General features: G+C 41.7%; 1 protein-coding gene across 2 annotated transcripts in view; it reads right to left on the bottom strand.

The window, feature by feature from the left end:
- Positions 1 to 27,911, bottom strand: part of ERC2 (ELKS/RAB6-interacting/CAST family member 2) — a 922,431-nt gene that overhangs the window by 517,999 nt on the left and 376,521 nt on the right. For both annotated transcript variants that reach the window (XR_004960151.1, XM_036266685.1), the window contains exon 7: positions 19,466 to 19,633. Coding sequence is in view for 1 of the 2 variants with exons in the window: in XM_036266685.1 (XP_036122578.1) it covers positions 19,466 to 19,633 (168 nt within the window). In the remaining variant the exon portion in view is untranslated. The remainder of the gene's footprint in view (positions 1 to 19,465; positions 19,634 to 27,911) is intronic.

Here is a 27,911-nt window from a genome sequence, read left to right as displayed (position 1 = left end):
ACACACACAGAGAAATATCTTAATTTTGCAAAATTTACAAAAACATATAAACACGAGAACTCACTGCCAGGGCTTTGGGGGAGACCTACACAAAGGAGGGGGTATAAACTTGAGCATCATTAACATCCCAGTAAATTCATCTTTGATAAGTAAGCATGAATGCTTATTAAGCAACGTCCAGAAAACCCTCAGATACCCTGCCTTGCCAGGCAAGCCTTCCTTCCCCCGGAGACAAATACTTTTGAAAACTTGTACTTAGAGGACACACGGTTTGGTCTTTTCCATTCCTAAGAGATAATTTACATTGGTCCCCAAACAGAAGAGAAGGAAGACATGGAATGTCATAGAGTCTTTATAGCTTTCTCGATGTCCAAAGGTGTTCACACGCTTGCTATGACTCCGTGATGTTTCTCTTGGGCACAAAAGCCCCAGATAGGAAAGGGAGATTACAGCTCAGTGGTCCCACTGTCCACCACCTCCTATAGAAAAAAAGATGCAAATTAACCCACTGACTGGTTATGTCCTTGAAGCCAATCTGGAATAAATGTGTTTTCTGGAGTAGGACTCGGAGGAGGGAGGCTCTTCAAGCACAGCCCAGACGCAGGACGAACTCACACATACAGGCCTCCACCTGCGAGGGCTGAGCCATCAACGCTGGCTAGTTTGGCTCAGTGGTTAGAGTGTTAGCCCTCGAACCAAAGAGTCGCAGGTTCAATCCCCGGCCCTGATTGGGGCAACGTGGGAAGCAAGCAACTGATGTGTCTCTCTCATATCAATGTTTTTTTTTTTCTCCCTCTCTCCCTCCCTCCCATTCTATCTAAAAAAAAAAAGAAAGAAAAAATATCTGTGGGTGAGGATTTTTAAAAAAGAAAGAAAGAAGAGCTGAGCAACCAGTGTTGGTCATCACTGATCGCCATCCGAGTAAAACCTGCAGGCCGCGTGGAAAGCGCTCCTGGCGCGGGTGCCTGAGACCTGTCCGCGCGGCGCTCGCGGCCCTGCGAACAGAATCAAAGCGTCCACTGGTCACTGACTAGGAGTTCTCCTAACGGAGGGGTGAATCAGGAGCCAGGACTGTGCGGGCCCTTTTCACCCCTTCTCTCGTGGACCGTCACGACTTCCCTCTGAGGTGGGTACTGGGTGTTTCTACTGCTCACTGGGGAAACAGGCTGAGAGAGGCTTGAGAACTGATCTGAGCCACAGAGTCAGGAAAACAAGAAGCCAAAATGCAACCCAGGTGCTTTTTGCTTCCCATTGCCCAGTGACAATACTTTTATTTCTCATCTTCCTCTCCTTCCTCCACACATACACACACACTGTAAACAATGGCTAATAAATCTTAACACGTATTTATCTTATAAACCTTTATATTTTAATTGCGATAAAACATATATAATATGAAATTTACCACCTTAACCTTTTTTTGTAATCCTCTCCTGAGAATATTTTTCCATTAATTTTTAGACAGAGTGGAAAGAAGGAGGGGGGGGAGAGAGAGAGAGAGGGAAATGTTGATGTGAGAGAGACACATTGATCAGCTGCTTCTCCCACGTTGGGGTCAGGGATCGAAACTGCAACCTAGGTGCGTTCCCTTGACTGGAATTGAACCTGGGACCCTTCAGTCCACAGCCGACACTCTAACCACTAAGCCAAACCAGCCAGGGCCCCAGTCTTAACAATTTTTTACTGTTCTTTCCCTTTTAACTTGTCAGTGTCTTGCTCCACGTTACTGAAGTGCTTCCTGGCTTGGCTTTGCACCTGTGGAGTCTTCAGAACCACACGATTCTTCTCACCTGCAAAGCCCAGGGTGAGACCATGGCTGATCGGGCCGGTTCTGACTCAGCTGTGTGATTCGCAGCCTAAGATGTGCCTAAAACCCAGCACCCAAGTAACGTCCAGGAGCCTTGTTTTCTTCTGTTCAACTGGGGTAAATACAGGACATACCTAACTGTCATGAGGGTGTCATGAGGATCAAACGAGGTAATCAATACCCCACACATATTCATTCAGCTCCTATTACACGGCAAAGGCTGATCTGTGCACTCGGGCTCCATAAGTACACAGAACAGACCATAATCCCCGCCACTGTGAAACTCAGATTCCAGAAAGACAACTAACGTAATCAGTAAATGACAGAGCATATTAAAAGGTAAAATATTATGGGGGGAAAGAACAAGTAGCACAAGGTAAGAAGGAATAAGTCTGCTGGGTAGAGACAAGCAGGCCGCACAACTGGACAACAGTCAGGGCCAGTGGTCAGACAGCGTCGCTGAGAAGGTGACATAGAGGGGTGACCTGGAGCTGGTGAGGAAGTTACTCTAATAACGTGTCAAGTACCTATCATAGTGCCTGGCACACAGGAACTGCTCAGTAAATACTAGCTGCTATTATAAGAAAAAATAATAATTACAATGATGACAGCAATCATAAATACCCTTTTGATCTTGCCCTCAGAAGGTCTGATAAAGCTACAGAAGAGGCCCAGCCTGTGTGGCTCTGTGACTGAACATCGACCCAGGCACCAAGAGGTCACTGATTCTATTCCCATTCAGGGCACATGCCCAGGTTGTGGGCCTGATCCCCAGTAGGGGGCATGCAGGAGGCAGCCGATCAATGTTCTCTCTCATCAATGTTACTATCTCTCTCTCCCTCTCCTTTCCTCTCTCTCTAAAATCAATAAAGAAAAAAAATTTTTTTTAAAGCTACAGAAGGGAACAATTCTTCCATCAGATGTTGGACTCCTTACAATAAATCTCCACACACACACACACACACACACACACACACCCCTCATATACCTCCCATATCATTGTAAAGGCAGAAAATTATAAGGCTTCTTTGGCTAAGGAGGTAAGTGACTTTGGTTAACTTCCTTCAGTTCTAAAGGCCTCAGAGTCCCCATCTGAAAAATGAGGTGTCTTCAGGCTCCCCTTTGCTTAGAAGTCCTCTCTGAACAATTCAGGAGTGTTGGACTTATTCTCTGTATTTAAGTCTTTTATTCCAAGGCATACCCTATTGTGTTACATTATAATTCTCTCCTTAGTCATATAGGGAAAAAACTGTTTCAATAGAAGACTGTTATTTAGATCACACTCTTTCGGGTTATTTCAGTCTAGTCTTTCATTATCTTTGAGCTATTTTACAACTAGGTAAAATGCAGATAACTCATAGCAATAAAAATAATTCTTGTCTATAAACATACAAATTCTGACCTGTCCAGGAGAGGTTATACTGACTTCCTTCTGTTCTTGGGGAAAAACCAGTTTGCTGCTATTTGCACATTCATTCAATGATATACACGTTTCTGTTCTATGGGAGCTCTATCCAATTCCATCATCTGCCTGGTTCCTTCCCAAATTAATGCGTTCACCAAAATCTTTAACACATGTTCACTTTATATGTGTACCACTTTATGAAAATCACCTTTAATAGCTCTATTTCCTCTGCTATCCCAGGAACATTTTAGGATGTTTGTACATACAGGTTATTTGCTGAATGAACAAATGAATGAATGAGCTAACAAATGAACAAGCTTTTTCTCCATGAGCACACAGGGATACTATATGCACAGAGGTTACGAGTAAAATCAGACTACCTCAGTTCATAACTTATTGCTGCCACTTACCAGCTGCATTACGTACAGTAATTCCCTATACTTCACTATTCCCTCAGGTGTGGTCAACAGGATTAAAAGAAATAATCCGTGAAAAAAGCTTAGCTCTATGCATGGTAGCCTTGAAAGCATTCAATAAATTGTACCTACTATCATCATTTTAAAACAGGTTGATCATTTAGGCAATTGTACACATTCTATCTTTCTTCAAGCATCCCCCAGAATGGCCCATACCCAACAGGTGCTTCATAAAGGCTAATGACAGTGGTGGTGACCACAACAGTACCAAAACCTCCTGGCCTGCCAAGCTTAATAAAGTGTGTTATCCATTCTTCCAGACCACTGCTGGAGATGTTACAGCCTGACCTTCTATTGATCCCAACATCGTCCCAATGGACCTTGTTCCGTTGTAATTTATTACAAGAGCCAAATTGAATCCACATGACAGTGCTCAGAGCCAATTCTCATTGAGGTTCTTCCCATCCCCCGCCCAACCCCCACTGCCCCCAAAGATTTGTGGAGACACTGAATTAGATGATTTACTCAATTCCAGATATTACAGCTATTGAATTCCTTTCTTTAATCTTGCACGTCCACCTAGAAAACAATAAAGATGGGCTGGCATGATTTGTTCTGTACTCTCGTAAATTTATTATTAATGTGGAGTCTGTAACCTTCACTTGCCTGCTCAATTCTTCCCAGCCATGGTCTTTATCTTGAGGAATTCAAGTTGCTTGTTGCTACTGACATCTCCTATATTCCTCAAGCCTTTATTCTCAGCTCGAAAGAGGCAAGTCCAGAAAGATAGCTCTCTGGCTGCAGGCATCACTGCACATAAATAACAACAGGACTGAGCAGAGTCTACATGCAAGTTTGCCAAAAGATGTCTGAGTAAATTAGCGCCTCCCATGCACTGCAAGGCAATTCAATAGCTAAAATTGACGTTCTTGATTTTTCCTTCAATTCAACACAGGGTTGGTGTCTCAGACCCTTTCCCTTGTCATAGCTCATTGCTTTTGTGAGCATTTTGGACATTATTTTCTAGCTTCTTCTTCTCTCTATGGACTAGACTAATCCACGCTGACACTCCAATTGGGAGACTTATCTAACCAAACTAGTTTGTCAACTACCATAACACTTAGCACAGTCTCTGTGCAGTTCCCAGATTCTTGATCATAGAGACTCTACAAAAGCAGGAAAGGGACTTTAAGGGATGAATTATTCAAAGAAAAAACAGTTAGCTTAAAATTTTCAGTAAAGGTCATGTGGCACTAATGTGAAAAAATATATAAACCACACAGAAATGTACAACAAATGTTTAAGCTGTGAATGGAAATGAAATACCAAACCAAAGACATGAATAGAGTTCTTCAAGAGAAGAACTCTTTCTGAGAGTTTAAATTTAAACATGGCAAATAACATATATTTCCTTATGAAAATTGCCATGTTCATCAGAGACTTAAGTTAGTTATTATAAACAAAGCAAACATATAAATTACCTCGGATGCTTAACTAAGTCTGTATCAACTAGATATAAAATATTTTAAAAGGGAAGTTTGAAATAAGGCAGAGGAAGATGAGCTGATATGCACATGGGTATAAACATTACTGTGCCCAGCTGGTGTGACTCAGTGGATTGAGCATCGTCCCATGGACTGAGAGGTCCTGGTTCAATCCCTGGTCGGGGCACGTGCCCGGGGTGCAGGCTCAATCCTCAGTAGCGGGCATGTACGAGGCAGCTGATGGACGTATCTCTCTCACATTGATGTTTTTCTCTCTCTCTAGAAAAATCAATAAAAACATATTTTAAAAAAAATTTTAAACATGCATTACTGTGACCAACTTAAATTAATGAATGAATGTCTTATGGTACTTATAGGAGTATGTTTTCATATTATAAACCATAAGTCTGAACTGTCCTTAAGGTTAAATATTTATTTTATTTACTGTATTATGTAGTAACAATGGATAAATATTCCAATATAAGAGATTCCATTTTTAAAATCCTAATTTGATTTTTAAGAAGGAAAAAGTTATTTTATTACTTCTATTTCAAAAAGAAGATATAATATGGTACTCACATGTAAACTATTTAACAGTAAAGTGGTACTATGTGTTTAGAAATAAAGGATAAGCAGAATAATTAATAAGCAATAGAAGGATACTCCTTAATTCAGGCTTCAGGGCAAGACTACACACGTCTGTGCGCTTCAGGGTCTGCTGTGAGCTCTGCTGTGGGGACCCTGGTGCACTTGGGACCACCTTCCGTGTTGAAAAGGCTTGGCCAGTTACCATATACCTGCTCCAGGGGCAAAAGCATCATCTCTGACAGTGCTTACCATGAAGTCTAAAAAACGGAGGTGGATTTATACAAACTCACCCTTATTGCAAAATAATAATAATAAGGAGGAGGAGGAGGAGGAGAAGGAGAAGCAGAAGGTCCTTTCTGCTCATTCTAAGCACATAAAAAAGTGCTGGTTTGTTTTCTGTCTGAAATTAATTTAATATTCTCATTTTAACACATCACACACACACATCACACACACCCCTCTCCCTGCCCTTCAGGGACTTACTTACCCACTAGTCCATTACCAGAATGTTTTACCCTATCTGACTTCCAACAGAACTTGGCTAGTGTAGCATCAAGGCTGCGGATTGCGGTCTCAATTCTGACGAGCTCACCTGGAGTAACGCATTTGATTTCTGGCTCTGAGACCCCTCAGCTTCTCAACAGGCTGAATTAGGTGAGGCTGTTTCTCAAGTCTTCTTCAGCACTAACACTCTACACTGTAACAATGCTGGCTTCAGAACAACTTCAGGATAAAAGAACCGTGTGGCTACGATACGGAACATTTCATATACTAAGAGTTATCTTTAAAAGTATTATCTTTAGAGTGAACTATTGATAAAGGCTGTAACGTGAATGAATTTCAAATGCAGTATGCTAAGTGAAAGAAGCCAGACGCAAAGACTATATATTGTATAATTCCATTACTATGACATTCTGGAAAAGGCAAAACTATAGGGATGGGGAACCACAGGTGACTGCCAGGAGCGGGGGCGGGGCGGGGGCTAACGGCACAGGAGGCAGTACCAGGGTGTTGGCTCTGCCCCGTGTCACGACTGTGGAGCTAGTTACCCAAGTGCATGCTTCTGTCAAAACCCACTGAACTGCACAGCACGCAGACTGAATTCTACTGTACGTAAATTTAAAAAGCAATTCAAAACGATCTTTACAAAATAATCCCATTTTCTTTCCAACTTCTTTGAGTCAACAGATCTAGCACATAGAAACTGATTTTTAATAGAATGTGTTATGCACCAACAGTGTTGCACACTTTGTTCATCCAATAACTACTTCTTGAACACCTACTATGTTGGAAAGGACTGAGCCTGAACGTGAGGTGTGAGCTTATCCTCATGCTAAAGACAGGAAAGATGAGGCAGAAAAAAATACAAGGAACTTGCCTAAGGGTAAAAGCTCATTATTTGAGATTCAAAGCCAGGTCCATCCCAGTCCCTGCTCTTAACAATGAATTAGACTGAAGCAAGCGTATACGTATGTATATGTGTGTTTGCTTATGCTTTTCAAAACAAAAATAGGGTCAGATTATGGTGGTAAGAGAGTGAGAAAACACATCCTTTGACAATTTTATGTACATAAATATTATAAAGAGTTTATTTCAAGTAATGAAACAATATAAATATCTGTCACTAAATATTCTTCTATAACACAATTTCTATTGCATTTCCATGGAGGAATATACCATCACTTATTTAGTCACTGCTCTACTTTACAATATTTTCACTGATCAGACAAAAAAATTAAAGAACCATGTTATAAACAAAACTGTGACTAAATCCATGCCTACAACCCTAATTGTTTCTTAGGATGAGTTCCTTGATGAACAATTGGTAGACAAAGCAGCTTTGGTCGACATCCCCCGCTGTCTGCTACCCAGCTACCTGACATTTTATACCTCCCATCTATCCCTTTTAAAGGATATTCCCCTCCAAGGTCTAATGAAGTGTTGTTTACATGGAACAGCAGCAAAGGATCCGTGCACCCATCCTACCGTCCTGTCTGGCACCCTGGTCTATGTCGCTAGCAGTTGACAAGTTCACAAACATAATTTGGAGAGAGCCTCGGTATACATATGCTACCCTTCATATGATTTTATAAGTCAAAGTATCATATATTACCTAAAGAATTTAACTTCATATTTCAAAACTAAAGAAAGTAATATCTCCACGCCAAGTCAATTGGTGCTACTCATTGGAGCATAATATCCTGTTTGCTAAGCTTTGCTTCATTCAGACTTTATTCACAAGGAAACTACAGAAGACAACAGAAACTTGGAGAGACCTCACCTGTGGGGGAAAGTGGCGTCCTTCCCATTTCACCAGGAGAAATGTCTGAGGCAAGTAGAAAACACAGCCCCCTAGAGAAGTACAACTTGTTCAACTCTATCAAATATTTGGAGGACATAAAAACAATTTCAAACTTTCTGTGAAGACTGTTATATGTTAAAATTGCCTCTAGGCCACAATAACTTGTGATCTACACCAGAGTTTGTCAAACTATAGCCTATGGGCCAAATCTGGCCCACTGCTTGTTGTCTGTTTGTTAATCCTCACCCAAGGATATTTTTCCATTGCTTTTTATTTCTAGAAAGAGTGGGGAGACAGAGATTGATGTGAGAGAGACACATCAATTGGTTGCCTCCCACATGCACCCCAAGGTATGTGCTCTTGGCCAGGAATTGAACCTCTGACCCTTCAGTGTGCCAGCCAACGCTCCAACCACTGAGACTCACTGGTCAGGGCCCCACAGCTTGACTGTGTAAATAAAGTTTTATCGGAACACAAGCCATTCCTATCTGTTTACTCACCCTGAATCTTGCCAGAAGTTTGGACAGATTTGTTTATATACTCATTTCAATTGCAATTTTCCAGCTGAGCACCTACAAGGAACTAAGCACAGTGCTTCGTACCAGAAACAGAAAGCTGGGTAAGATGCAGTCACTTCCATTGCTGAGCTCAAGGTTTAAGGGGAAGCAGATACAAACACATAGTATCATGTTCTAATAAATCTTAGTCATGTACATGAAATAATAGAATCTGAAAAGTGTAATAAAGGCTCATTCCTATGCATACATTTTGAAACACTGCAAATCCTCCTAAAATTATGAAAAGTCATCAAAACCCCCATGGTTTCCAAGCTAAGCAGTCAAAGGCATTGGAAACTGCTTTCATTACAGTTACAAACGAGACCACGTTAGTGAGCCTACACTCCTTGTCAGTCTCTTGTGAACTCCACTACTATCTACTTGCCTCTGGGTTTCTGTGAAAGGTTGTTACTACTGAACAGTTATTTTAATATGTGCTTGTATCAGTTTTCTCTTGCTCTGTAACACACCACCACCAACAATGTAGTGGCTTAGAACAGCTCAGAGATTTTAGGTCAGAAGACCAGCACAGCGTGGCTGTTCTCTGTTCAGGGTATCACAGGGATGAAATCAAGAGTGTCAGCCAGATGATTAGTCTGGAGGCTCTAATGAAATATCCACTTCTAAGCTGATTCATGGTATTGGCAAAATTCAGCCCCTTGCAGTCTTAGGATTGAGGTCCTTGCTGCCTTTGCTGGCTTGCCGTGGGAACCACTTTCAGCCCCCAAGGCTGCCCGAATTCCTTGCCGTGTGGCCCTCCCCATCGTCAACAGTGGAGAACTTCTCATGCAGCAGAACCTCATATTTGAATCTCTGACTTCCCTGTTTCTGACCTTAGGATCCAGATTTAAAGGGATCTTGTGATTAGTTCAAACCAACAGAGATGACTTCCCTTTCTTACAGTCAGCGGTATTGTAGGGCGTAACCTAACCATGGGGTGAAGTACATAATAGTCACAGTCCTTGACAGTATTCAGGGAATGTATACCAGGGAGACAAGAAATCTTGGGGGCCATCTTAGAATTCTACCTACCATAGCATTTTTGTTAGAATTGTAAATTAATTTTATAAACTACAATTATATTATCTAAGGGCTGATTACATGTCGGTGCTACTACTGGTTCTCCAAAGTCAGCAATCTGAAAGGAGGTAAGTGTGATAAAATGCCATGATGAAGGCACCGTACACTCTGTGCCATTAATTTAGAGTTTGGCTTCTGTGAAAATAGTCTGTTTAAAGCAATTACCTCTTTTACATCGCAAAGGGCATCATATAATCAGGTAAGCAGAAAGGGGGGATGTCAATGAGACTGCAGTATCAGAACAGTGCGAAGGTGCCCCTCACCCATAACAACTGTGGGTTACATGCCCCAATAACATAGTATCCCGAATTTACATTTATTCTTATAGAAAACTTAGACACACATTAAAGTTTTAAATTATGGACTTCTCTGTACACTACAATGTGATGGATGTTAATACAGATATGTGTCAACTCTTCACAGCAAAGAAGAAACAATTGCCAAACAGAGGATAAGTAAAAAAGACAGAAAATTCTCCTTTCCACATAAATAAGTTTGATTTAAATCAAATGGCCTGGGGAGTCCGTGGGAAGAAAAACGGAATCATCTCTAGACTGAAATATGTAAAGGCTCAACGACTTCTAATCCCATATCACAAAACAACACCTGCTGGCAGCTGGATTGACAGGTGTGTCAAGATGCCTGCACCCCATGAGGGTATTAGCCGTGGCCAGCACGCTCTGGCCATTTTTATTTTGAATCTTCAAGGACTTTGCAGATAATTATAAACAAATCTTTAAAAAAAACCACACGCATCATGCTGAAATAGAGTACAGAATCTAAGGTCTTAACCCAGAAGCAAATATTTACATAAAAGAGATTTGGCCTCACCAGCGCAGAATCAGTGCTTTCACTGCATGAGAATCAGTCCTCAGAAGGACGCGGTCCTGAGCTGCATTCTGAAATAGCACAGGTGATCACGGCTGCCCCCTGCGAGCCGTGAGAGTATTTACAATATGGATGTTCTTTGTGACTCTAAGCAAGTCATCTCATCCCTCAGGACCTCCGTGTCCTGAGTAGAAAAATGGAAAGGTTGGACTGAGACAGTCCATCCAGTCTCTTCCAGGTACACTGTTCTCTCATATCTTGGTCTTCAGGACTGACCATGCTTCATCGGCATACCCAGTTTACCGTGTCTTTTACAGTCAAATAATATTGGGAGCTGAGGGGCTGAAAGAGGCAGCCGACTGAGGACAGTGCCTAAAGGTGCTGAATGAATGCGTGAAGGAACGGGCTTCCCTAAATCTCCTTCATTGCTCTATCAGAAGGGGAATTTTTTAGCTTTGATTCTTTGGATAATAAAATTTCATTTCATCACTGTCATCTCTAAAAGAAGGGCAACTTAGAAGAAAAGCAATAAATGAACATAAAGGAGGGTGGTGAATTCTCTGCTTCACAGAGAAGCTTAAGTTCACCAAGGAAGCCACAACCTCTACTCAAGAGACACAAAGTGACCTTCAGAATATCACTTCACTGGGGCAAAATGGAATTCTGACCAAAAGGATCAACCGGTAAAATCACCCAACAGGTTTTTTCCTGAGACTATCACTAACATTGGGCAAATAATTCCAGCCAAGAGTGATTCTTCCTGGCTGGGTGAGTATTTGTCCCGTGGAACTGAATTAGCACTAGAGCCCTTGGTATCAACTTCCTGTCATGATTAAGACAGAAGGTATTAAAGGGTGCTGAGCAAAGACCCATCTGCTTAGACCGACTACATACTGCTACCAGAATACCTACAGAGAATTTATTAAACAATATAGCGAGTCAGCTTTTTCTTATATTTTCTAGACTGAAGAGGCACTACTCCGAAGAAAACTGGAAAATCACAAACACTAACCGATACAATCCATTTAGCGGCAAATATTTAAGCAACATTTTAGTTAAATCTACAGTCAGTCCACATTGAACAAAAGATATTTCCATAACCCAAGTGACCAGATAAAATATATAAAAATATATACTAAATATGAGTATAAAAATCAGATTTTCAGCCTCAAAGGCTGCTAAAATAAAGTGCTTTTTGTGGGGGAGGTCAGGAAAAAAATTAGTTTGAAACATCACTTTTCCAAATGCTGGCATTTAGCAAAAGAAATTTCAGCCCGGCCAGTGTGGCTCAGTGGTTGAGCATCGGTCACTGGTTTGATTTGCTGTCAGGACACATGCCCAGGTTGGGGGCCAAATCCCCAGTGGGGGGCATGCAGGAGGCGGCCAATCGATGTTCTCTCTCATTGATGTTTCTCTCTCTCTCTCCTCCCTTCCTCTCTTTCTCTAATATCAATAAAAAAAAAAATTTTTAAAGAGAAAAGAAATTTCAATCTGGGTGATACCAACTGGGTGGCCAGCTCTGTTCTAAGTCAGATGTTTTATTTATATGTTCCCTATGCTATAGCTGACCAGCATCCCCTCCAAATTAGTTGATATGATTAGTGTGGTCAGATTAGTTTTAATAATTCTAATAATTTTAATAGTCCAAGTGGGCTATGTGTATACCCTTTATAAGTGTGGATTATATGTGAAAATTAGAAAATAGAAAGTAATAGTTCAAATATCAGACACACTCATACACAAGATGTTCGCCTCTATAAACTACCTATAATGATAACAGAGAAAGAGTGTAGCTAAAAACATTAATCAGATCAGCTGAGATAATATCCAGAGTAAAAAATTATTTTAAGAAATGATTTTTTAAAATACTATGTAAAGGCAGGGAGCAGAGAGAGTCAAGATGATAAGGGCAGTCCACACATAGGAAGAAAGGGAGTCCCACAGACAAGGGTTTGGTCTGGACAGTTGTTTGCTTGGGGGTGGTCTCTGGCACAATGTTCCTGTGTTTCAGCAGCACTCCTGTTGTCTACGCACAGAGGTTGGTAGAACTCCCCAGCGGTGACAAGTAAAACTATCTCCAGACATTGTCAAATGTTCCTGGGGAGGAGGTGAAGGGTTATAAAGTGTCCCCTGGTTGAGAACCCATGGCCACCCTGGTTGTGCTCTAGCCCCTAGATGCCATCCCATTTCCTACCTTCAGATGCAGACGGAACACCAGGGTCAGACATCAGGGGACCAGCTCGCTGCAAAGTGCAGCAGCTTCCAAGATTAGGGGAGGCGTCTCCTGAATCTCAAGTTCATCTACAACTAGTCCAGGAAGGCTACTTAGATTTCTGATATCACCATTTGCGGTCTCAGCCCTTTAAGCCAACAAGTAAGACAAACTGAAACAACTATGACAGCAAAAATGGTACAATCCTTTGAAAACAAGGCAGCAAAACAAGGGAATGGTTTAAAATATTATGGGCAGAATCTTGTGAGGGGAGGGGATAAACAGAAACTGAAGGTCACCACAATCTTTATTATTTCTAAATATGGCTTAACATATATATTTTAAAATTCAGACCCATTGTTGTTTTCTTTTTTAATTTTTTTTTTTCCTTTATTGATTTTAGAGAGAGAGGAAGGGACAGGGAGAGATAGATAGAAACATTGATGAGAGAGAACATCTACTGGCTGCCTCCTGCATGCGCCCCCCCCCCGCCCCCCGCTCCACCCCACCCCCTCCCAGGGATCAGGCCCACAGCCTGGGCACGTGTCCTGGCCAGGAATTGAACCGATGGCCTCTTGGTGCATGGGTTGACGCTCAACCACTGAGCCACACTGGCCAGAAACAAAGTTGTATTTTATTAATTTAATTGCTTTCCTACTTTTGCATCACATTATTTAGTAAAGGCATCTCTGCTTGCTTGGTATTAAAAACAGGCAGCCTTTATGTCAACCTTAGGTATGTTGCTCAAATTATAGTCTAGTTAATCCCTAAAAGAGAATGACCCCACTTGTGTCATGAGGGACACAGGAGCATAAAGTAGAAAACCACCAGAATAGTGTGATGGTTAAGAAGAGCTCCACCCAGAGCCATCCCTGCCCTGGGACTCTGGGCAAGTTACTCTCTAAAGCACAGCCTCCAATTTTAAAAACAGAAATTATGATAGTACCTACATGCCATTAGGTTTGTCATAAGGACTCATAACCTAAGGCTGCAAAGCCCTGAGCACAGTGTCTGGTATATAGCAAAGGCTCAATCTATAGTAAATAATACTTTTGCTATAAAAATGATCATTTGCATGTTCATAATTGGAAATGAAAATGGATAATCAGCAATTTCACTGTATCAGTCTTAGATGTGAGAACTGGAGGAGGAAGCATGCTCTTTGCAAAATAAGACAGCATTCTCAAGAAATGCTACATTTTCTTTTTATTAAAAAGGAAAATGAGCCCTGGCCAGTTTGGCTCAGTGGTTAGAGTGTCAGCCCACAGTCCAGAGAGTCCCAGGTTCGGTTCTCGCTAAGGGCATGTACCTTGGTTGCAGTTTGTACCTGGCCCGGTTGGGGTCGTGTGGGTGGCAACCAGTCTATGTGTCTCTCTCACATCACTGTTTCTCTCTCTCTCTTCCTCCCTCTCTCCCTCCAGCTCTATCTGAAGATAAATGCAAATATGTCCTCGAGTAAGGATTAAAAAAATAAAAGGAAAAGTGGCCAAGCTCACTTACTCTTTTTTTTAAATTGATCTTTATTGTTGAAAGTATTATAGATGTCTGCATCCCCCTTGACCCCCCTTCCCTGCTCCCACCGCACCCCCCTGCCTTCCCACACTATTGTCTGTGTCCATTCATTATGCATATATGCATGTAAGTTTATCTTTTTACCTTCCCCGTGTAATGGAACTGAGGCTGGAGGTATAGATGTGGGTAGAGCAACAGCCATTTCCTCATCTGTGTTTTATTATTCATTGGATGGTTCCCTCTTGCAACCTACCCAGAACATACCGTCCTGGGAACAACAAGTGGATTTGACATTTCACTGGGGCAAATGACTCTTCTCATAGCTAACAATATTCTTGGGCCAAGAATGGATCTTAAAGTGATTTCCCTTCTCTCAAGCTCTCATTCATTCAGAATTTGCTGATATAATTTATTCACCCAATGCATATTGATTGAGAACCATCACCTGCCAAGAATTTTGCAAGGAGCTGGAGGTATCTTGATGATCATAGTTGGGGCACACGAGGAACTTAGCCCTGGGAGGGAAGCCAACATTCGCTAAAGGGATGCATAATTTCAAACTGAGCCAGGAAGTGGTTCTCCAAGAGTGTAAAACCTCCCTCAGCCTGAGTGTCAGCAAAGACTTCCCTGAGTAAGTGACACAAAAACTGAGCAGAAAGTGTGGGACCACATTGCCCAGATTCCTTTTAGAAAGGGACTGGGGAGGTCCTGCCAGAGAGGCACTTGTGTGAAATTTGGAGCTCTGTCTCAGGACTTTGAATCCTGACCAACAGCATGATGTAAGTAAGGGCAGAAAGAAGAGGGTAAGAGGGCAGCCATCAGCCGAGAAGGCACCTGACCAGACACCCCTGGTTATGAGATCACGTCATTGTCTGCCTTTTCCTGGTCTCCTTGAGCTGCCCTAGTTCTTGATCATCCCTCTAATCTGGTTCTATGGGCCAGACACTGGGGCTCTGGATATTCTTGCAATAAATTCGTTTTTGCTTAAAGTAGCCAGAATTAGCTTCTGCTGTTTGCATCCAGCAAGTTGTTTGCTTCTGGTTCCATGCCACACTGCTTTTCACTGCACTTATATTTAGGATTATGCATGTCTATCTCCCCAATCAGACTGTCAGCTTCTTGAGGACTGGACAATGTCTCATTTCTCTTTGAACCTCCAGGACCCACAGAAGTGACTGACTGACACATAGCAAACACTCAACAAATGCAAAATGAATATGATTTTGCACATGTTCAAAAAATTAGGAGGTTTGCCAATAACAAATGCAATTTGCCAACAACAAATGCAATAACAAATACAAAACTTCAACTGGATGTTTAAACACTAAGAGCTCGCCCTGGCCGGTTTGGTTCAGCGGTAGAGCGTTGGCCCGCGGACCTATGAGTCATGGGTTCCATTCCAGTTAAGGGCATGTACCTCAGTTGCAGTTCATCCCTGGCCCTGGTTGGGGTCATGCAAGAGGCAACCAGTCGATGTGTTCCTCTCACGTCCATGTTTCTCTCTCTCTCCCTCCTACTCTATCTGAAGATAAATAGAAAAATATCCTCAGGTAAGGATTAAAAAAATAAATAAATAAAAATAAACACTAAGAGCTCGACTGAGTCAAAAAGTCCTCCATACCTTGCCTCAATTTCACACTTGTGGAAATCTCTATGTTCTGTAGTCTTCACAGATATCACTGTTTTGTATAAACTTCATGAAGAAACCCAGTATGCTAATAATCATACTCCTGTACATCCTTGCCTCTGAACTCCTCAGCATTGAGAACTTTTACCACCATACTTCCAAATGGGTAGATAAAGCTCCTACGGTGGGCAGGTCCATAAAATCACTCCCAGACCCAACACCACTCACCTCTCCCTGCCCTTTTCAACCCTCAGGGCAATCCATGGAGCCCAACAGACAGCTAGTGAGCTTGGCTCCCAGAGAAATCACCATCTGTTTTTCTACCCCTAATAAATAAAGTGCCTTTGCTCTATAAATTCATGGTGCTCGTGGAACTGCGACCTAGAATGAAAATGGAGATAGATTTTTTTTTTTGTCCAGTTTAATGGCTTTTAAAAAAAAAGATCTTGGGTAGTAAGTTTATGTTGCAAGAATCTATGGGCTGTGTAACAGAATTTTATCTGGTTCAAATAATACTACCATGTCCTAAAACCCTGGGCATTATACACTTTCCAAATGTACAATGTCGTCAAGGTTTTATGACATTTCCTACAAAAATGACTCAATAGTCAGGTAGCACTTCATCAACGGCAGTTTGAATTCAGGTATCGGAACAGAACGCAGCAGGAAAACTGTGCTGTTCCCCTGACTTCAGTATTTCAGCCTCAAGGGGATATTCCTCTGAACAGTTTTCATCCATGCACATTTCTGTCCCCTCATAAAAGAATTCCATATCTTGGAATTATGGAATAGAGCCAAAAATATGATGGTAGGACCAAAAATCCACTTTTGATGACTTCTGTTTCCCTACGAAGCTTGATCAGAGATACCCTTCCACATGGGAGTAGGCGGTTCCCGGTCTATTCCACTGCACTTCCTTCTTCAAGTAGCAACATGTCTAGAGCATCGGGTCGTGCCTGCTGCCCGACATGTGACCCGTCCACATGGCTTACGGGGTACACAAGGCTTCCGAGACCCGGCCCGAAGGCGAGCGGACGGAGGCGCGGTGCAAGCCTAGCCGGGCCAGGTTAAACACGGCGATGAAAGGAGCATACCCAGTTCCACTGGCATGAAAACACAGCGCTGGCTGCCAAGAGTCTGTGAGAAAGAAATATTAAGTAATACTCCACCTCTGACATTGACATGAGTTTATTATTCTTCCATGCCAACCCACCCTAATCCAAAGCTCATGCTGTTCCAAACCGGGCCTGCCCTAAAACAGCCAGTGTGCTGAATTTGGTCAAGATGTTAAGGGGTGTTCAGACCCAAAGACAACATTTCATCGGCCCATTGGCTTCTGTGTCATTTCCACATTCTGAGTTGGTTTCTGTGCGCATCACCTCAGGGATTTGCATCGCTTTCACATTGCGGGGGTAACAGGACTCCTTCTCCTTCGCTGTGTTGCCAGTGGTTTTAGTTCCTTCCCGAATTTACTGGTGAACACTCAGTGAAGAACACTCAAAGTGGAACAACCTCTCCAAATATACATGAAAGATTTCCAAATTCATTATCTACATGGTTTAAATGAGTGGAATTGTGATCATGTTGTCCAAAGGAGCCATGGTACATAAACGACTTTGATCTAGGACTTTCAGACTGGTCCCAAAACTTTGAGTCTATCTGTGGAGAAGAGTTTAAAATTTTACAAAATATGCATATCAGCAAAAGTGGTCATTTGTCACTTAGGCGTGAAAAGTGTCTTCCCAAAATCTTTGCTGAGCTGATTTTTGCCGCTTATTTCTCAAGAATGAGAGTGCTTGGTCTCACCTCCGGGTGAAACAAACAACGGGGATGTTCTTCCTCCATTCGCTCCCACACATGGTGTCATCATCAGAAAACTAGAGGAAATGAGGCTTATTCTCTTAATTTGCAATAACCATTTATCTTATTTTCCCAAAGACAAAAAAACATGTGTGTCTAGATTGCATGACCTTGGGCAAACCTACCAGAAGCCTCAGTATCCCCCCGTTTCTTGGGGTTAGTAACTATACCTGCTTCACAGGGTCAAGGTCAAGGGTTCATGTGATGAGCACAGAAGAGTATCCAGCATACAGCGTTCAACATCAGTGTTTGTCCTCATTCTCTGCTTGGTACTTAAATGAAAAGGCTTCTTTGGAATCTTCATTTGATGTTCCAAGAAATTCCACTTAATTGTTTCTCTGTTAGTCCCGCCTGCCCTAGACAGTCCCATTGATTCAAAGGTCCTCGGTGGTTTCTTCCAGGCTCTCTTCTCGTTCTCTATGCATTAGCGGGACCCTCAAAGGGAGGATCCAATGACCAGGGCTTTGATGCAAAGATCTTCCCAGAAATGAATTAATAATATGATCCACCCAATCACCAATATCCGGAGAGTGAGGATGGAAACCACTGGGGAAAGGGACAGCTTCACGGGTGTGTGACTTGCGTAGCTGCGCAGGGCCCCACACTCGGCAGAGCCCCATGCTTGGTGTAATGCTCTGCTACCACCCCATCCTGAAATTCACAATAAAGTTTGAAAAAAGAGGCCCCACATTTTCTTTTTGCACTGGGCCCCCACAATTATGTAGCTGGTTGTAACCAGAGAGCTTTGATTAGAGTGATGTGGATGGTTTTATGTTGAAAGAATTGCTCTAGCTTCTGTTTTAAGAATAAGCTGGAGGAAAGGTAAGGGTAGGTGCAGAAAACAACAGCTAGGATGCTATTGATATAAACAGGGTGGGAGATGATGGTGGCAAATGACACCAAAAGAAGAAGCCAGTTAGTGCCATTTGCTAGCAGCTGCAGCACAGGTCACCAGCCACAGGCCTGCCTATGGCAGTGTCCTTGCCGGCCGGCCCCCCTGCCCACCACTGCTGCCCGTGCGGTTTCCAGGCTGACTGCCTGCTACTCTGAAAGCCCTATGCTTCACAATACATTTTCTTAAAGAGCAGGTGTTGGTTTCTCTTCCTCCCTACACTTTGCTAGGGGAAGGCAGGAGACCAAAACGTATATAGTAGCAAGTAGGAATTCTCCAAAAGAAAATCATAGAGTGCTGTCACAAAATCTGGATCGCCTATAATAGAGAAAATAAGCTGCTGACAGAAGGAAGGAAAAAAGGACCCCATTCAGGTCAAGCATCTTCTGTGTTAGGTCACTGTAGTCAGGGCTTACTAGACATTCTCCATTGACTCCAATTAAGTAATGGATGTGAACATTACCCCCTCCTAAAATCTGTATGGGTTTGGCAGGATAAGATCCACTAAAGTTTAGTAAATACAAAATGCATCTGAAATATCTTTAAGACCCACAAATTCTTTGCTCAACTCTCCATAAGGAAAAGGGAAAGATTAACTTTTGGGACTTTTTATCATTTTAGACTTATATTTAAATTTATCCAATTATTTCTATGTTTAAGCTGGCAAATGAAAACCAATATCATCGCTATTTAGTTTTCAGGTAATCAAATAGCAAATTCCAAAGGCCACGCTAAAAATGACATGCCACAACATGAGTAAGTTTCACGTTTATAATTCCAGTCTAAAATTCTTTCAAAACAGTATCTTCTTTCCCACATGCTCAAAAATGTCTCTGAAAGGACAATGCACGGATGAGACCAATTCCCAGCCTTACGGGCTCTGCCAGCAACTCACCTTTTTCTGAAGAACGTTGATTTTTCTTTCTTTCACTTCTAACATATCCTTCATGTCGCGAATCTCCCCAGCCAGTGTCCCCTTCTCTTCCGTGAGGTCCTGCAGCTGCTTTGTTTTTTTATTGAGAAAAGATTCTTTCTCTTCCAGCCGTAGTCTCAGTGCATCGACCTGAAATCGGGAAGAAGAAAGAATGTAAGGGTTTTACACCCGGTCGGCTCACCAGCACCGTCAGTCAAGCCCTGCGGGGGTGGCCGCAGGCCTCCTGAGCCCGAGATCTCATCACTGCTCACGGGCACCCAGACGCCACGCACCTGAACAGCCTGTCTCTAACGTGAAGTCCTCTTGCGTATGCATCTGAACAGTGATACATTTTTAATGTAGGTTTTGTATGAGATGAGACATTATGAAGTAGTAGGGTGACCCCAAGCTGGGAAACTACTCTGGGAAATGAGCGCACGGATCCGCCGATTCCCGGCGCCCCAGCGTCCGGGGCTCCCTCCGCAGCATCCTCCGCGGACACGGAGAACACAGACAGCCCCACCCCAGACAGACACCTGGAAGGAAGAACTGACATGCAGAGAAACACTCCTACTTTAGCAAAAGACATGTAGCCAAGAGGAAGTGAATGCTGCTGGGGGGAGAAACTGTGCAGTGAGCCTGTTCCCCAGCTTTCTGAAAGACTCCTTTCCAAAGAAAAAAGAAAAAAAGACAAAGCATACAAAAACTGCCTAGTTCTACCTTACCTCAAAAATCGCAGGACTACAATTCCTGCTTTTGTTTTTTTGTTTGTGTGTTTCCGCACGCGCCCCTAGCGGGAACTGAACCCAGGACTCTGGTCCACAGACCCACGCTCCAACCGCTGAGCCAAACTGGCCAGGGCTACAATTCCTGCTTTTCAAGTGTCAGTAATAAAAGGAGGAAACATAAGCTTTATTTTCTTTCTGAAGACCACGTGTAAAAAAATTTACATGGGTGCTGTGGGTGCTGGGGAATTTAATCCTCACCTTCCATACCAGGAATCTGACAGGTAGTAGCTACATCAAAAATCAGGAAGTGTGGTGAAGCACGTTGTTTAGAGATATTATCAAATAATGAGACAGAAAGAGTTAAAGCGGTTTGTCTCGGGGAAGAAGAAATGGGACTGGTAACGGGGGTTGCTGTGCAAATTTTGCTCATTATACTAAGAGCAAGTAAAATTTGGATGAAAAGGAGAAAAAAGGACAAAGGTTTAAAAAAAATGGATGCAGGATGTCATATTAAGCCACAATAAATAGATATGTAAATACTATGAGGATACAGAGTCAAAGGCTTAACCTGGAACAATGAAAACAATTAAAAGTTTTTTTTAAAAAAAGAAAGAAAGGAAGAAAAAAGAATTTTTAGGCTGTTCGGGTAGCTCAGTTGGTCAAAGCATCATCTTGATATGCCAAGATTGTGGGTTCAAGCCCAGTCAGGGCGCATACAAGAATCAATCAATGAGTGCATAAATAAATGGACTAATGAATCAATGTTTCTCTCTTTAAAAAATCAAATAATTAAAAATGTGAAAATAAAACGAAGAGAGAACTTTAGGTTTTAGGCTGGGTTCTGCTTCTGTCTAGCCGTGAGGATCTAGACAAGCAACTCACTTCCCCCCACCCAACCTTCCATCCCGTTTCTTCATTCCTCAAACAAAGAGGCTGGAACAGAGCGCCTGACATTTTATGCTTTTAAAGACAGGAATCAGTCTTAAGTAGTACACATCACGCAAGGCTGATGATATCAGAGATAATAGTTAATGGGGTAGAATCTCCTTTTCTTACCCCTTTCCAAGAAAGGGGTGCCAAAGTGGTGTTCCTAAGGGTCAAAGGTGATGAGGGGGTGGGTGAGTAGCGTTTTCCCAGTTTCTGTCCCTGAGAGGAGGATGAAGCTAGGAGGTCCCAGCAAGGGAAGGGGCAGCAAGTGCTTGAAGCTGTTGGCAGAATGACCCTGACTGCATTATGGGAGAGGATGTGCGTTCTGGGACTGCAGAGGGTGAGAACAGCCGACTCCTGAAACATCTGATGCCTGTGCCTCTTCTCACATAATGACCATAGAGATCTAGGGGCTGGGAAGGGGAAGGGATGCTCATGTCTGGGGATCTTCCCTCCCCGAAATGAAAATTGATTCCAGTTGCACTCAAGTGTAAACATAGAGATTCTCAAGTGGCCTATCTTTGTTTAAAGTTATCTTCACCTACCAATTTGAAATAACATCAATACTTGTCTTTGGATTTTCATCGTATCAGGTAAAAAAGAAATACTTTTTGTTTATACATAAAGAACTGCATCTGTGGGTCCTTTGTAAATTCTCAGGACATGCTGACTAGTCCAGATTATAGCAGTGGTTAAAAAGGGTTACATTCAGTTGTAGAGATTTGCACACAGGTTGAGCAGGGCTCAGTGTGTATCTGGACGAAACTGGTCCCACCTTCCAGTGATCAAAGGTGGATGGTCTCTGTGTGGACTAAAAGGAATACCCAATACCCAAAACAGTGATGTAAATAAATTACAATATGGAAAGTAGTGAGTGGTGCTGAAGAGAGTTGAGAAAAAAAGACTGTATTGATGAATAATACACTTAACATTTGTAGCACCTTCTCACCATGCACGATCTATCAGTGCCCAGTTGCATCTTCCTGAGCCCAGAAGAGATAAAAAGCAACCTAGCTGTAAGGATATTTCTCCAGGAATAAAATAGAGAACAAGGATGGTCGTGATCAACACACTAGTCATAACACCCGAATTCTACATGGCAGGAGAGATTCGGTGCCAGCTGAGCTCTTCGGCTTGGGAGCTGATTTTCCATGCGCCCAAAGCATGTACTTAGCTTCAAAGGAATCTGAATCGTGCCCTTCAATCACCTTCACTCTATCTTTACAGCTTTGCACAGTCTCCTACAATCAAGAAACAAAGCTTAAGGGCCTTTTTTTTTTTTCTTTTAAGACAAAACTTTTACCTGAACTGCATCCAATTCTCAACCAACATGAGCCCAGTTTGCAGTAAGCAAGTATGACATCATTTCTAAAGTCAAATTTTAACTTCCAGATGGTGCAAAACCACAAGCAGGCGCACAGGCCTTCTGATGCACAGAAGTTTAAACACAGGGACGATCAGGCAAGAAAGAAGATAGTCTATTAAAAATTAGAATATGCAGTTTCAAACTGGGTATCAACGAGCAGGATTAAAGTTCCCCTCGCTAATATTTGGACTTCACTCAACAGTGTACATCAGTCAAAAAAGAACCAGAAAAGCCTTGAAGTTTAGATTATATTCCAACATCAGGTAGAGACATAAAAGTTAAAATGTTTGAGAATATGAAATACTTTTCTTTGCCTCTTCACTCAACACCAAATAATTTTAAGGGCCCCTGACTCTCTCTCTTAAACTTTGGCAGTTGACTCAATAATAAAACTTGGCAAAGCAAAAAGCACCATCATTTCCCAGAAAAACAAAAGAAAATTAGAACTATATGATATAGTCAGTGCATAAAGACCCATAGGTTGAGTTTCCAATTTTTACATATGACTCAACCGCATGGGAACCAGTCACCTAATGTTAAAAGGAGGACAATCTTTTCATTTTAGGAGAATTACTCATTTCCTTCTGATATAGTTATATATATATATATATATATATATATATATATATATATATATATATCTGTGTGTGTGTGTGTGTGTGTGTAGGAGCATATGACATACGAAAACTTAACCTTTTATCTGGCAGTATAAAACATGAAACATTTGTTATCACTTCAGTTCTAGGTAATAACTTGAAACAAAAGGAGCATGGCAATGAAATTGGCAAAAATTGCCAAAATCCGAGTTAAACATTATTAATCTTCATGTCAGCACCCAGGAATTATAACCAGCTCCAATGGTGAGGTATGTTTGCAGAAGGCCTGTACACACGCCTCGCGACCTTCCCGCCGTATTTCACACGGGCCTCCAGGAACCGTCGAATGTTGTGGCAGAGCACTAAGTGCTACTTGATGTGCCATAAATAATTTTTTTAAATCAAACGGTTCATTTCAATGTTAAAATGGCTACAGCAACACTTGAGAAAAAAAGAAACACTTGAGAGAGAAAAAGGGGCCACTTGAAATTTTTCACGGATTAAATACTACTTACTTGACAACACTTCGGGGATTGAATAAACACGGTATCACGAAGAACAACTTTACAGGAAAATGAAACTGGAACACTCACCAAAGCTCCCAATATAGTTTTAGTTCACATTCAAAGTTTTGTGTGTTTGTTTTTCCTAATAGTAGACTTGGGTTAAGGGTACATTTGAGTTTGATTCAACTTGCAATCATTCAGATGGAGGTAGTTTCCAAGTCGGGCATGCACAGTGTACACAGCCCCAAAGACATACACACTAAAAATATTCTAAAACATAAAACTCGCTGTGCTAGTAACCACTGCTTCTCACTCACACCCCATCTTCCTTTCCTTTCTGAACACAGGGAAGATCTCCCTTGCAGGAAGATGGGCCATTTGTTTTATTCATGAAATAGAACAGGAGTGACATGTGTCACTCTGTGCCACGCCCCCCACTCTTGCCCTCCCTCTGAGATCTTGGAGGCTACATTTTCAGGATGGTGGGGCTACAAGATGGCAGAACCTCCATAAGTCTGTATCCTCAAGGGGCCACAAGGAGGAGTGTCCCCCACCTTCTGCCCAGTGATCCCCAACATGGGTTAGACTTACAGTATGATGTACTAAACTACTCAGAAATTATAATAATTTCCCCGTCTTTGCTAACATGTAGACACCTTCAAAGTAAAAAGGTTTGTCTTTGAGATGACCATAAACCTAAAATAAATAGTGCCACTGTACCTCCCTCTACGCCTATGTGTAGGATCTCAAAATCTATTTTCCCCTACTTTTTCACCCCGAATCCAAAGAGAGGGGAAGTAACAGAAAGCCAAAGACTGAGCTAAAAGGAAGAGGTATCAGAACCCTGGGGAACAAACTCACAGGTTAAAGATCAAGACCTTGGGGAGAAGAGAATAAGAAATTAAAGAGGAAGGGTCCCCTTAAACTTATTGGCTTAAACTTCAGCATGTATAGATAAGTAGCTCAAGTGGACAACTCTGTTTTGCAAAAGTCTCTGTATATAAATATATGTGTGAAGCAACTCATGGCAATGACTATGGACTTACCCACAAGCCTTCCAAATGTTGGGAATAAAACAGAGGTGTTATAAGTAAAATAAGGATAATAACAGTACCTCCTTCATCAAATTATTTTGGGGATTAAATTGAATAACATGTAATGCACTTAACACAGTGCCTGGCACCTAGAAACACTCAATAAATTTTTGCTATTGTTATTATATTTTATTATTCTGCTTTCCACAGCCTCCATGCCAGTGATTTATATACTGCAGGAATGCAATAAAGGCTGCTAATCAACAGCCCTCAGGAAAAGTGGAGAACCGGCAAATAAGGTTTTGTGCTCTAACATGTACCAGGGTGTTATACTGTCTGTCATTTACTTTAAATTATTTCAGCATACCTCTATGATATGTGTGTCTATGTGGAGAGGCATCTGGGTGGGTGGGTGGATGGGCATATTTCCCAACAGGGAAGAAATCCTCCAGGGTAGTTAATTAGTCTATGAAAGACTTTAATGAAAAGCTGATATGGCCCTGGCCGGTTTGGCTCAGTGGTTAGAGCGTCGGCCTGCAGTCCAGAGAGACCCGGGTTCAGTTCCCGCTAAGGGCATGTACCTCGGTTGCAGTTTGTCCCTGTCCCTGCGGGAGGCAGCCACTCTATGTGTCCCTTTCACATCCATGTTTCTCTCTCTCTCTCTCTTTAAAAAAAAAAAAAAAAAAAAAAAAAGCTGACATGCCAGTCAGCTACCAAAAGTGCCTCGATATTCTTTATATTGATGAACATCTGAAGTTTGGTCAAGTAACATAACTAATGTCAGGATGATTTTTCCTTGGTGCAGCGAGGGGTGTGTGACCTGTGTGAACTGCCTAGAAATACTGCACAGACACTCCACTCTGGAGGAACGAGATGTGAGACGGTGTTCAGACGCTCAGTGCCACATGCGGCTCATGGCTGCCATATTAGACCGCACAAGTCCATGGCTAGTAAGCCCAAAAGTTTCGAACCTTGAATTTGTATACCTGCTGCACATAAATGCTTTAGGGAGGATTGTGGCCCGGCAGCAAACAACATTGTCTGAGACCTGCCACAGGAAATATCATCACATTGGCCTAACATGAACCTTCTGTGGCCTCAACAGGACAGAGAGCAGGAACTTCCAGGAGCACGGCTGAACAACTGTGATGTAATACCTGGAGGCAAGGTCATAGGACAGGAGTCCCATAGCCTTCCTCCTCTAACCATCAGAGCCTGCTGATCTCTACCAAAGAAAACCACGTGTGTCAATGACCTAATTAGTTTGGTGGTTCAGTTAGCATGATCTTTCCAGAGTATCGTTGTGAAGAAAAGCTCAGAATAATCAATGCTTTTTAAAAGTTCTTTCACACTAATCTCTGATTATAGCAAAAGTTGCCTTTCAGGAAAAAAAAAAAAAAGGTCCTTCAGTAGCTGTACCATCAAAAACTGCTAGACAGGTGAGGGTGTGTCCGTCCTTTACCTTATGCTTGGGTCATGTCCTTCCATTCTTTGATTCTGCAGCTATTTTCATTTCAGATTTCTCTTCTCTGTAGGTACTCTTATCTCTAATAACTAAAATTATTTACTTACTCATTCAACAAATTCAAAGCAATTTTGTGTCTGGGATCCTTCTAGGTCAGAGATACAGACTTTTAACAGGACTGCCAGGTCTATGACTTATTGAACATACATTTGTGAAGCTGGGGGTGGGGTACAGCAAATTATTATTATGTCAGTATCATTAGTAAACAATATTTTTAGTATAAGAGGGAAGTAATACATATATAAAATTTAAGAACTTGTGTAAAATCCTTGTTAAAAAAAACTGGATTGACAGGTTAATTTGTGTGTGTTAGTGAAAATGTGTATGTTTGTGTGCATATAAAATGATAAAATTCATAATTTAATAAATATCTATCAGCTAAAATCTAATCTGGGCCAAGATTTTGGTATTCAACAAAATGGTTTATTTAACTGATGGCTACTCTTTACTGTGCAATCTTGGAACACTAAATGCCTTTATTGACCTTTAAATAAGTTTTCTTTATACTCACTCCACTATGTTCAATATAATTTTGGATTTTAATAAATTTGGGTCTTAAAAAATTCTTATAATACTAATAAGTATGAATACATGATGTATTTTCTCTTTTAAAAAATTATTTTCTAGCTTTTCCTATTAAAAAGGCTTAAAAAAAAGTGACCAGTAGCAATGAACACCCAAACCAAACACCAAGAAATGTAGGAATGAGTATAGAATACCTCATTGAAGCAGAAAGCAAGGAAATATTAAGGACCATGTCTTCTAATTGGCCAAGGACCGAAGAATCGGACACTGTTCTATGAACAGACACTAGGGGGCAGGAATGAAGGCTGGGACAGGTATTGGGCTACTACAACCAACCAGAGGGGAGGCAGTAGCTGCCTGGTCTAGGATGCAGGTGGTGCGGAGGGAGAATGTGGCTATGTTTGAAACACATTTTGAGATACAATCAGAAGGCAGGTGGCAAAACAGAGAGTTTGTATGTATGGGGATGAAAGGAAGGAAGGAATTAAAGATGACTCCTAGGTTACTGGCTGAAGCAACTTTGTAGGTAGTGGAATTACCTAGTGCTGGGAAACACTAGGGAGAATCGGACTTGGTGGTAAGAAATCAAGGTATATATAGTTCGAGATGCTAGAAAACATCCAAAGGGTAAATGGCTACGTGACTTGCAGTCTCCTGAGATAACAGAACCTGGACCTATGTGTGAATGAGCAGTCCTGTAATTATATCAGTATTCCTCCAGCAGACTAATTAGGACAGCTTCTCCATGTTTACAGACTGATTCCCACTTAGATGCAGCTCTCTGAGGTCAAGTTAACACAAACCGGTAAGCAAAAGAAATCTATGATAGTTGAATACCAAGAGAAATCCTTTTCCTAAAAGAGTCTCTGATTTTCAGTCTTTAGTTGTAAGGTCTCTTCCGCTCACAGTCCTCAGAAACAAGAGATGTGGTCATTTCAGTTACTCCCTTAAGCTCTTCAATGTGCTAGGTAATGTCAATGAAGTCCTGTGGATCACTGCAGTCAGGAGAGTGACGCTGACTTGGGAAAGAAGGACTCTATGATCCCACTCCTGGGCGCTAGCTTTCATCTAGCAACCAAAAGCTTATATATTTGATCAGGGGAAAAACCTAAATTATATTTTTAAAATATAAAATTTAGATAACACCAATAAAAATAATAATGACTATATTATAGACTGCTTCATAATTTATTTATTTATTTTTATTATTATTTTTAATCC

Source organism: Molossus molossus, unplaced genomic scaffold (assembly GCF_014108415.1).
Source record: "Molossus molossus isolate mMolMol1 unplaced genomic scaffold, mMolMol1.p scaffold_m16_p_18, whole genome shotgun sequence".
NCBI lineage: Eukaryota > Metazoa > Chordata > Mammalia > Chiroptera > Molossidae > Molossus > Molossus molossus.
The sequence above is the reverse complement of the archived record's forward strand: the minus strand, read 5'-3'. Positions and strand labels throughout refer to the sequence as shown.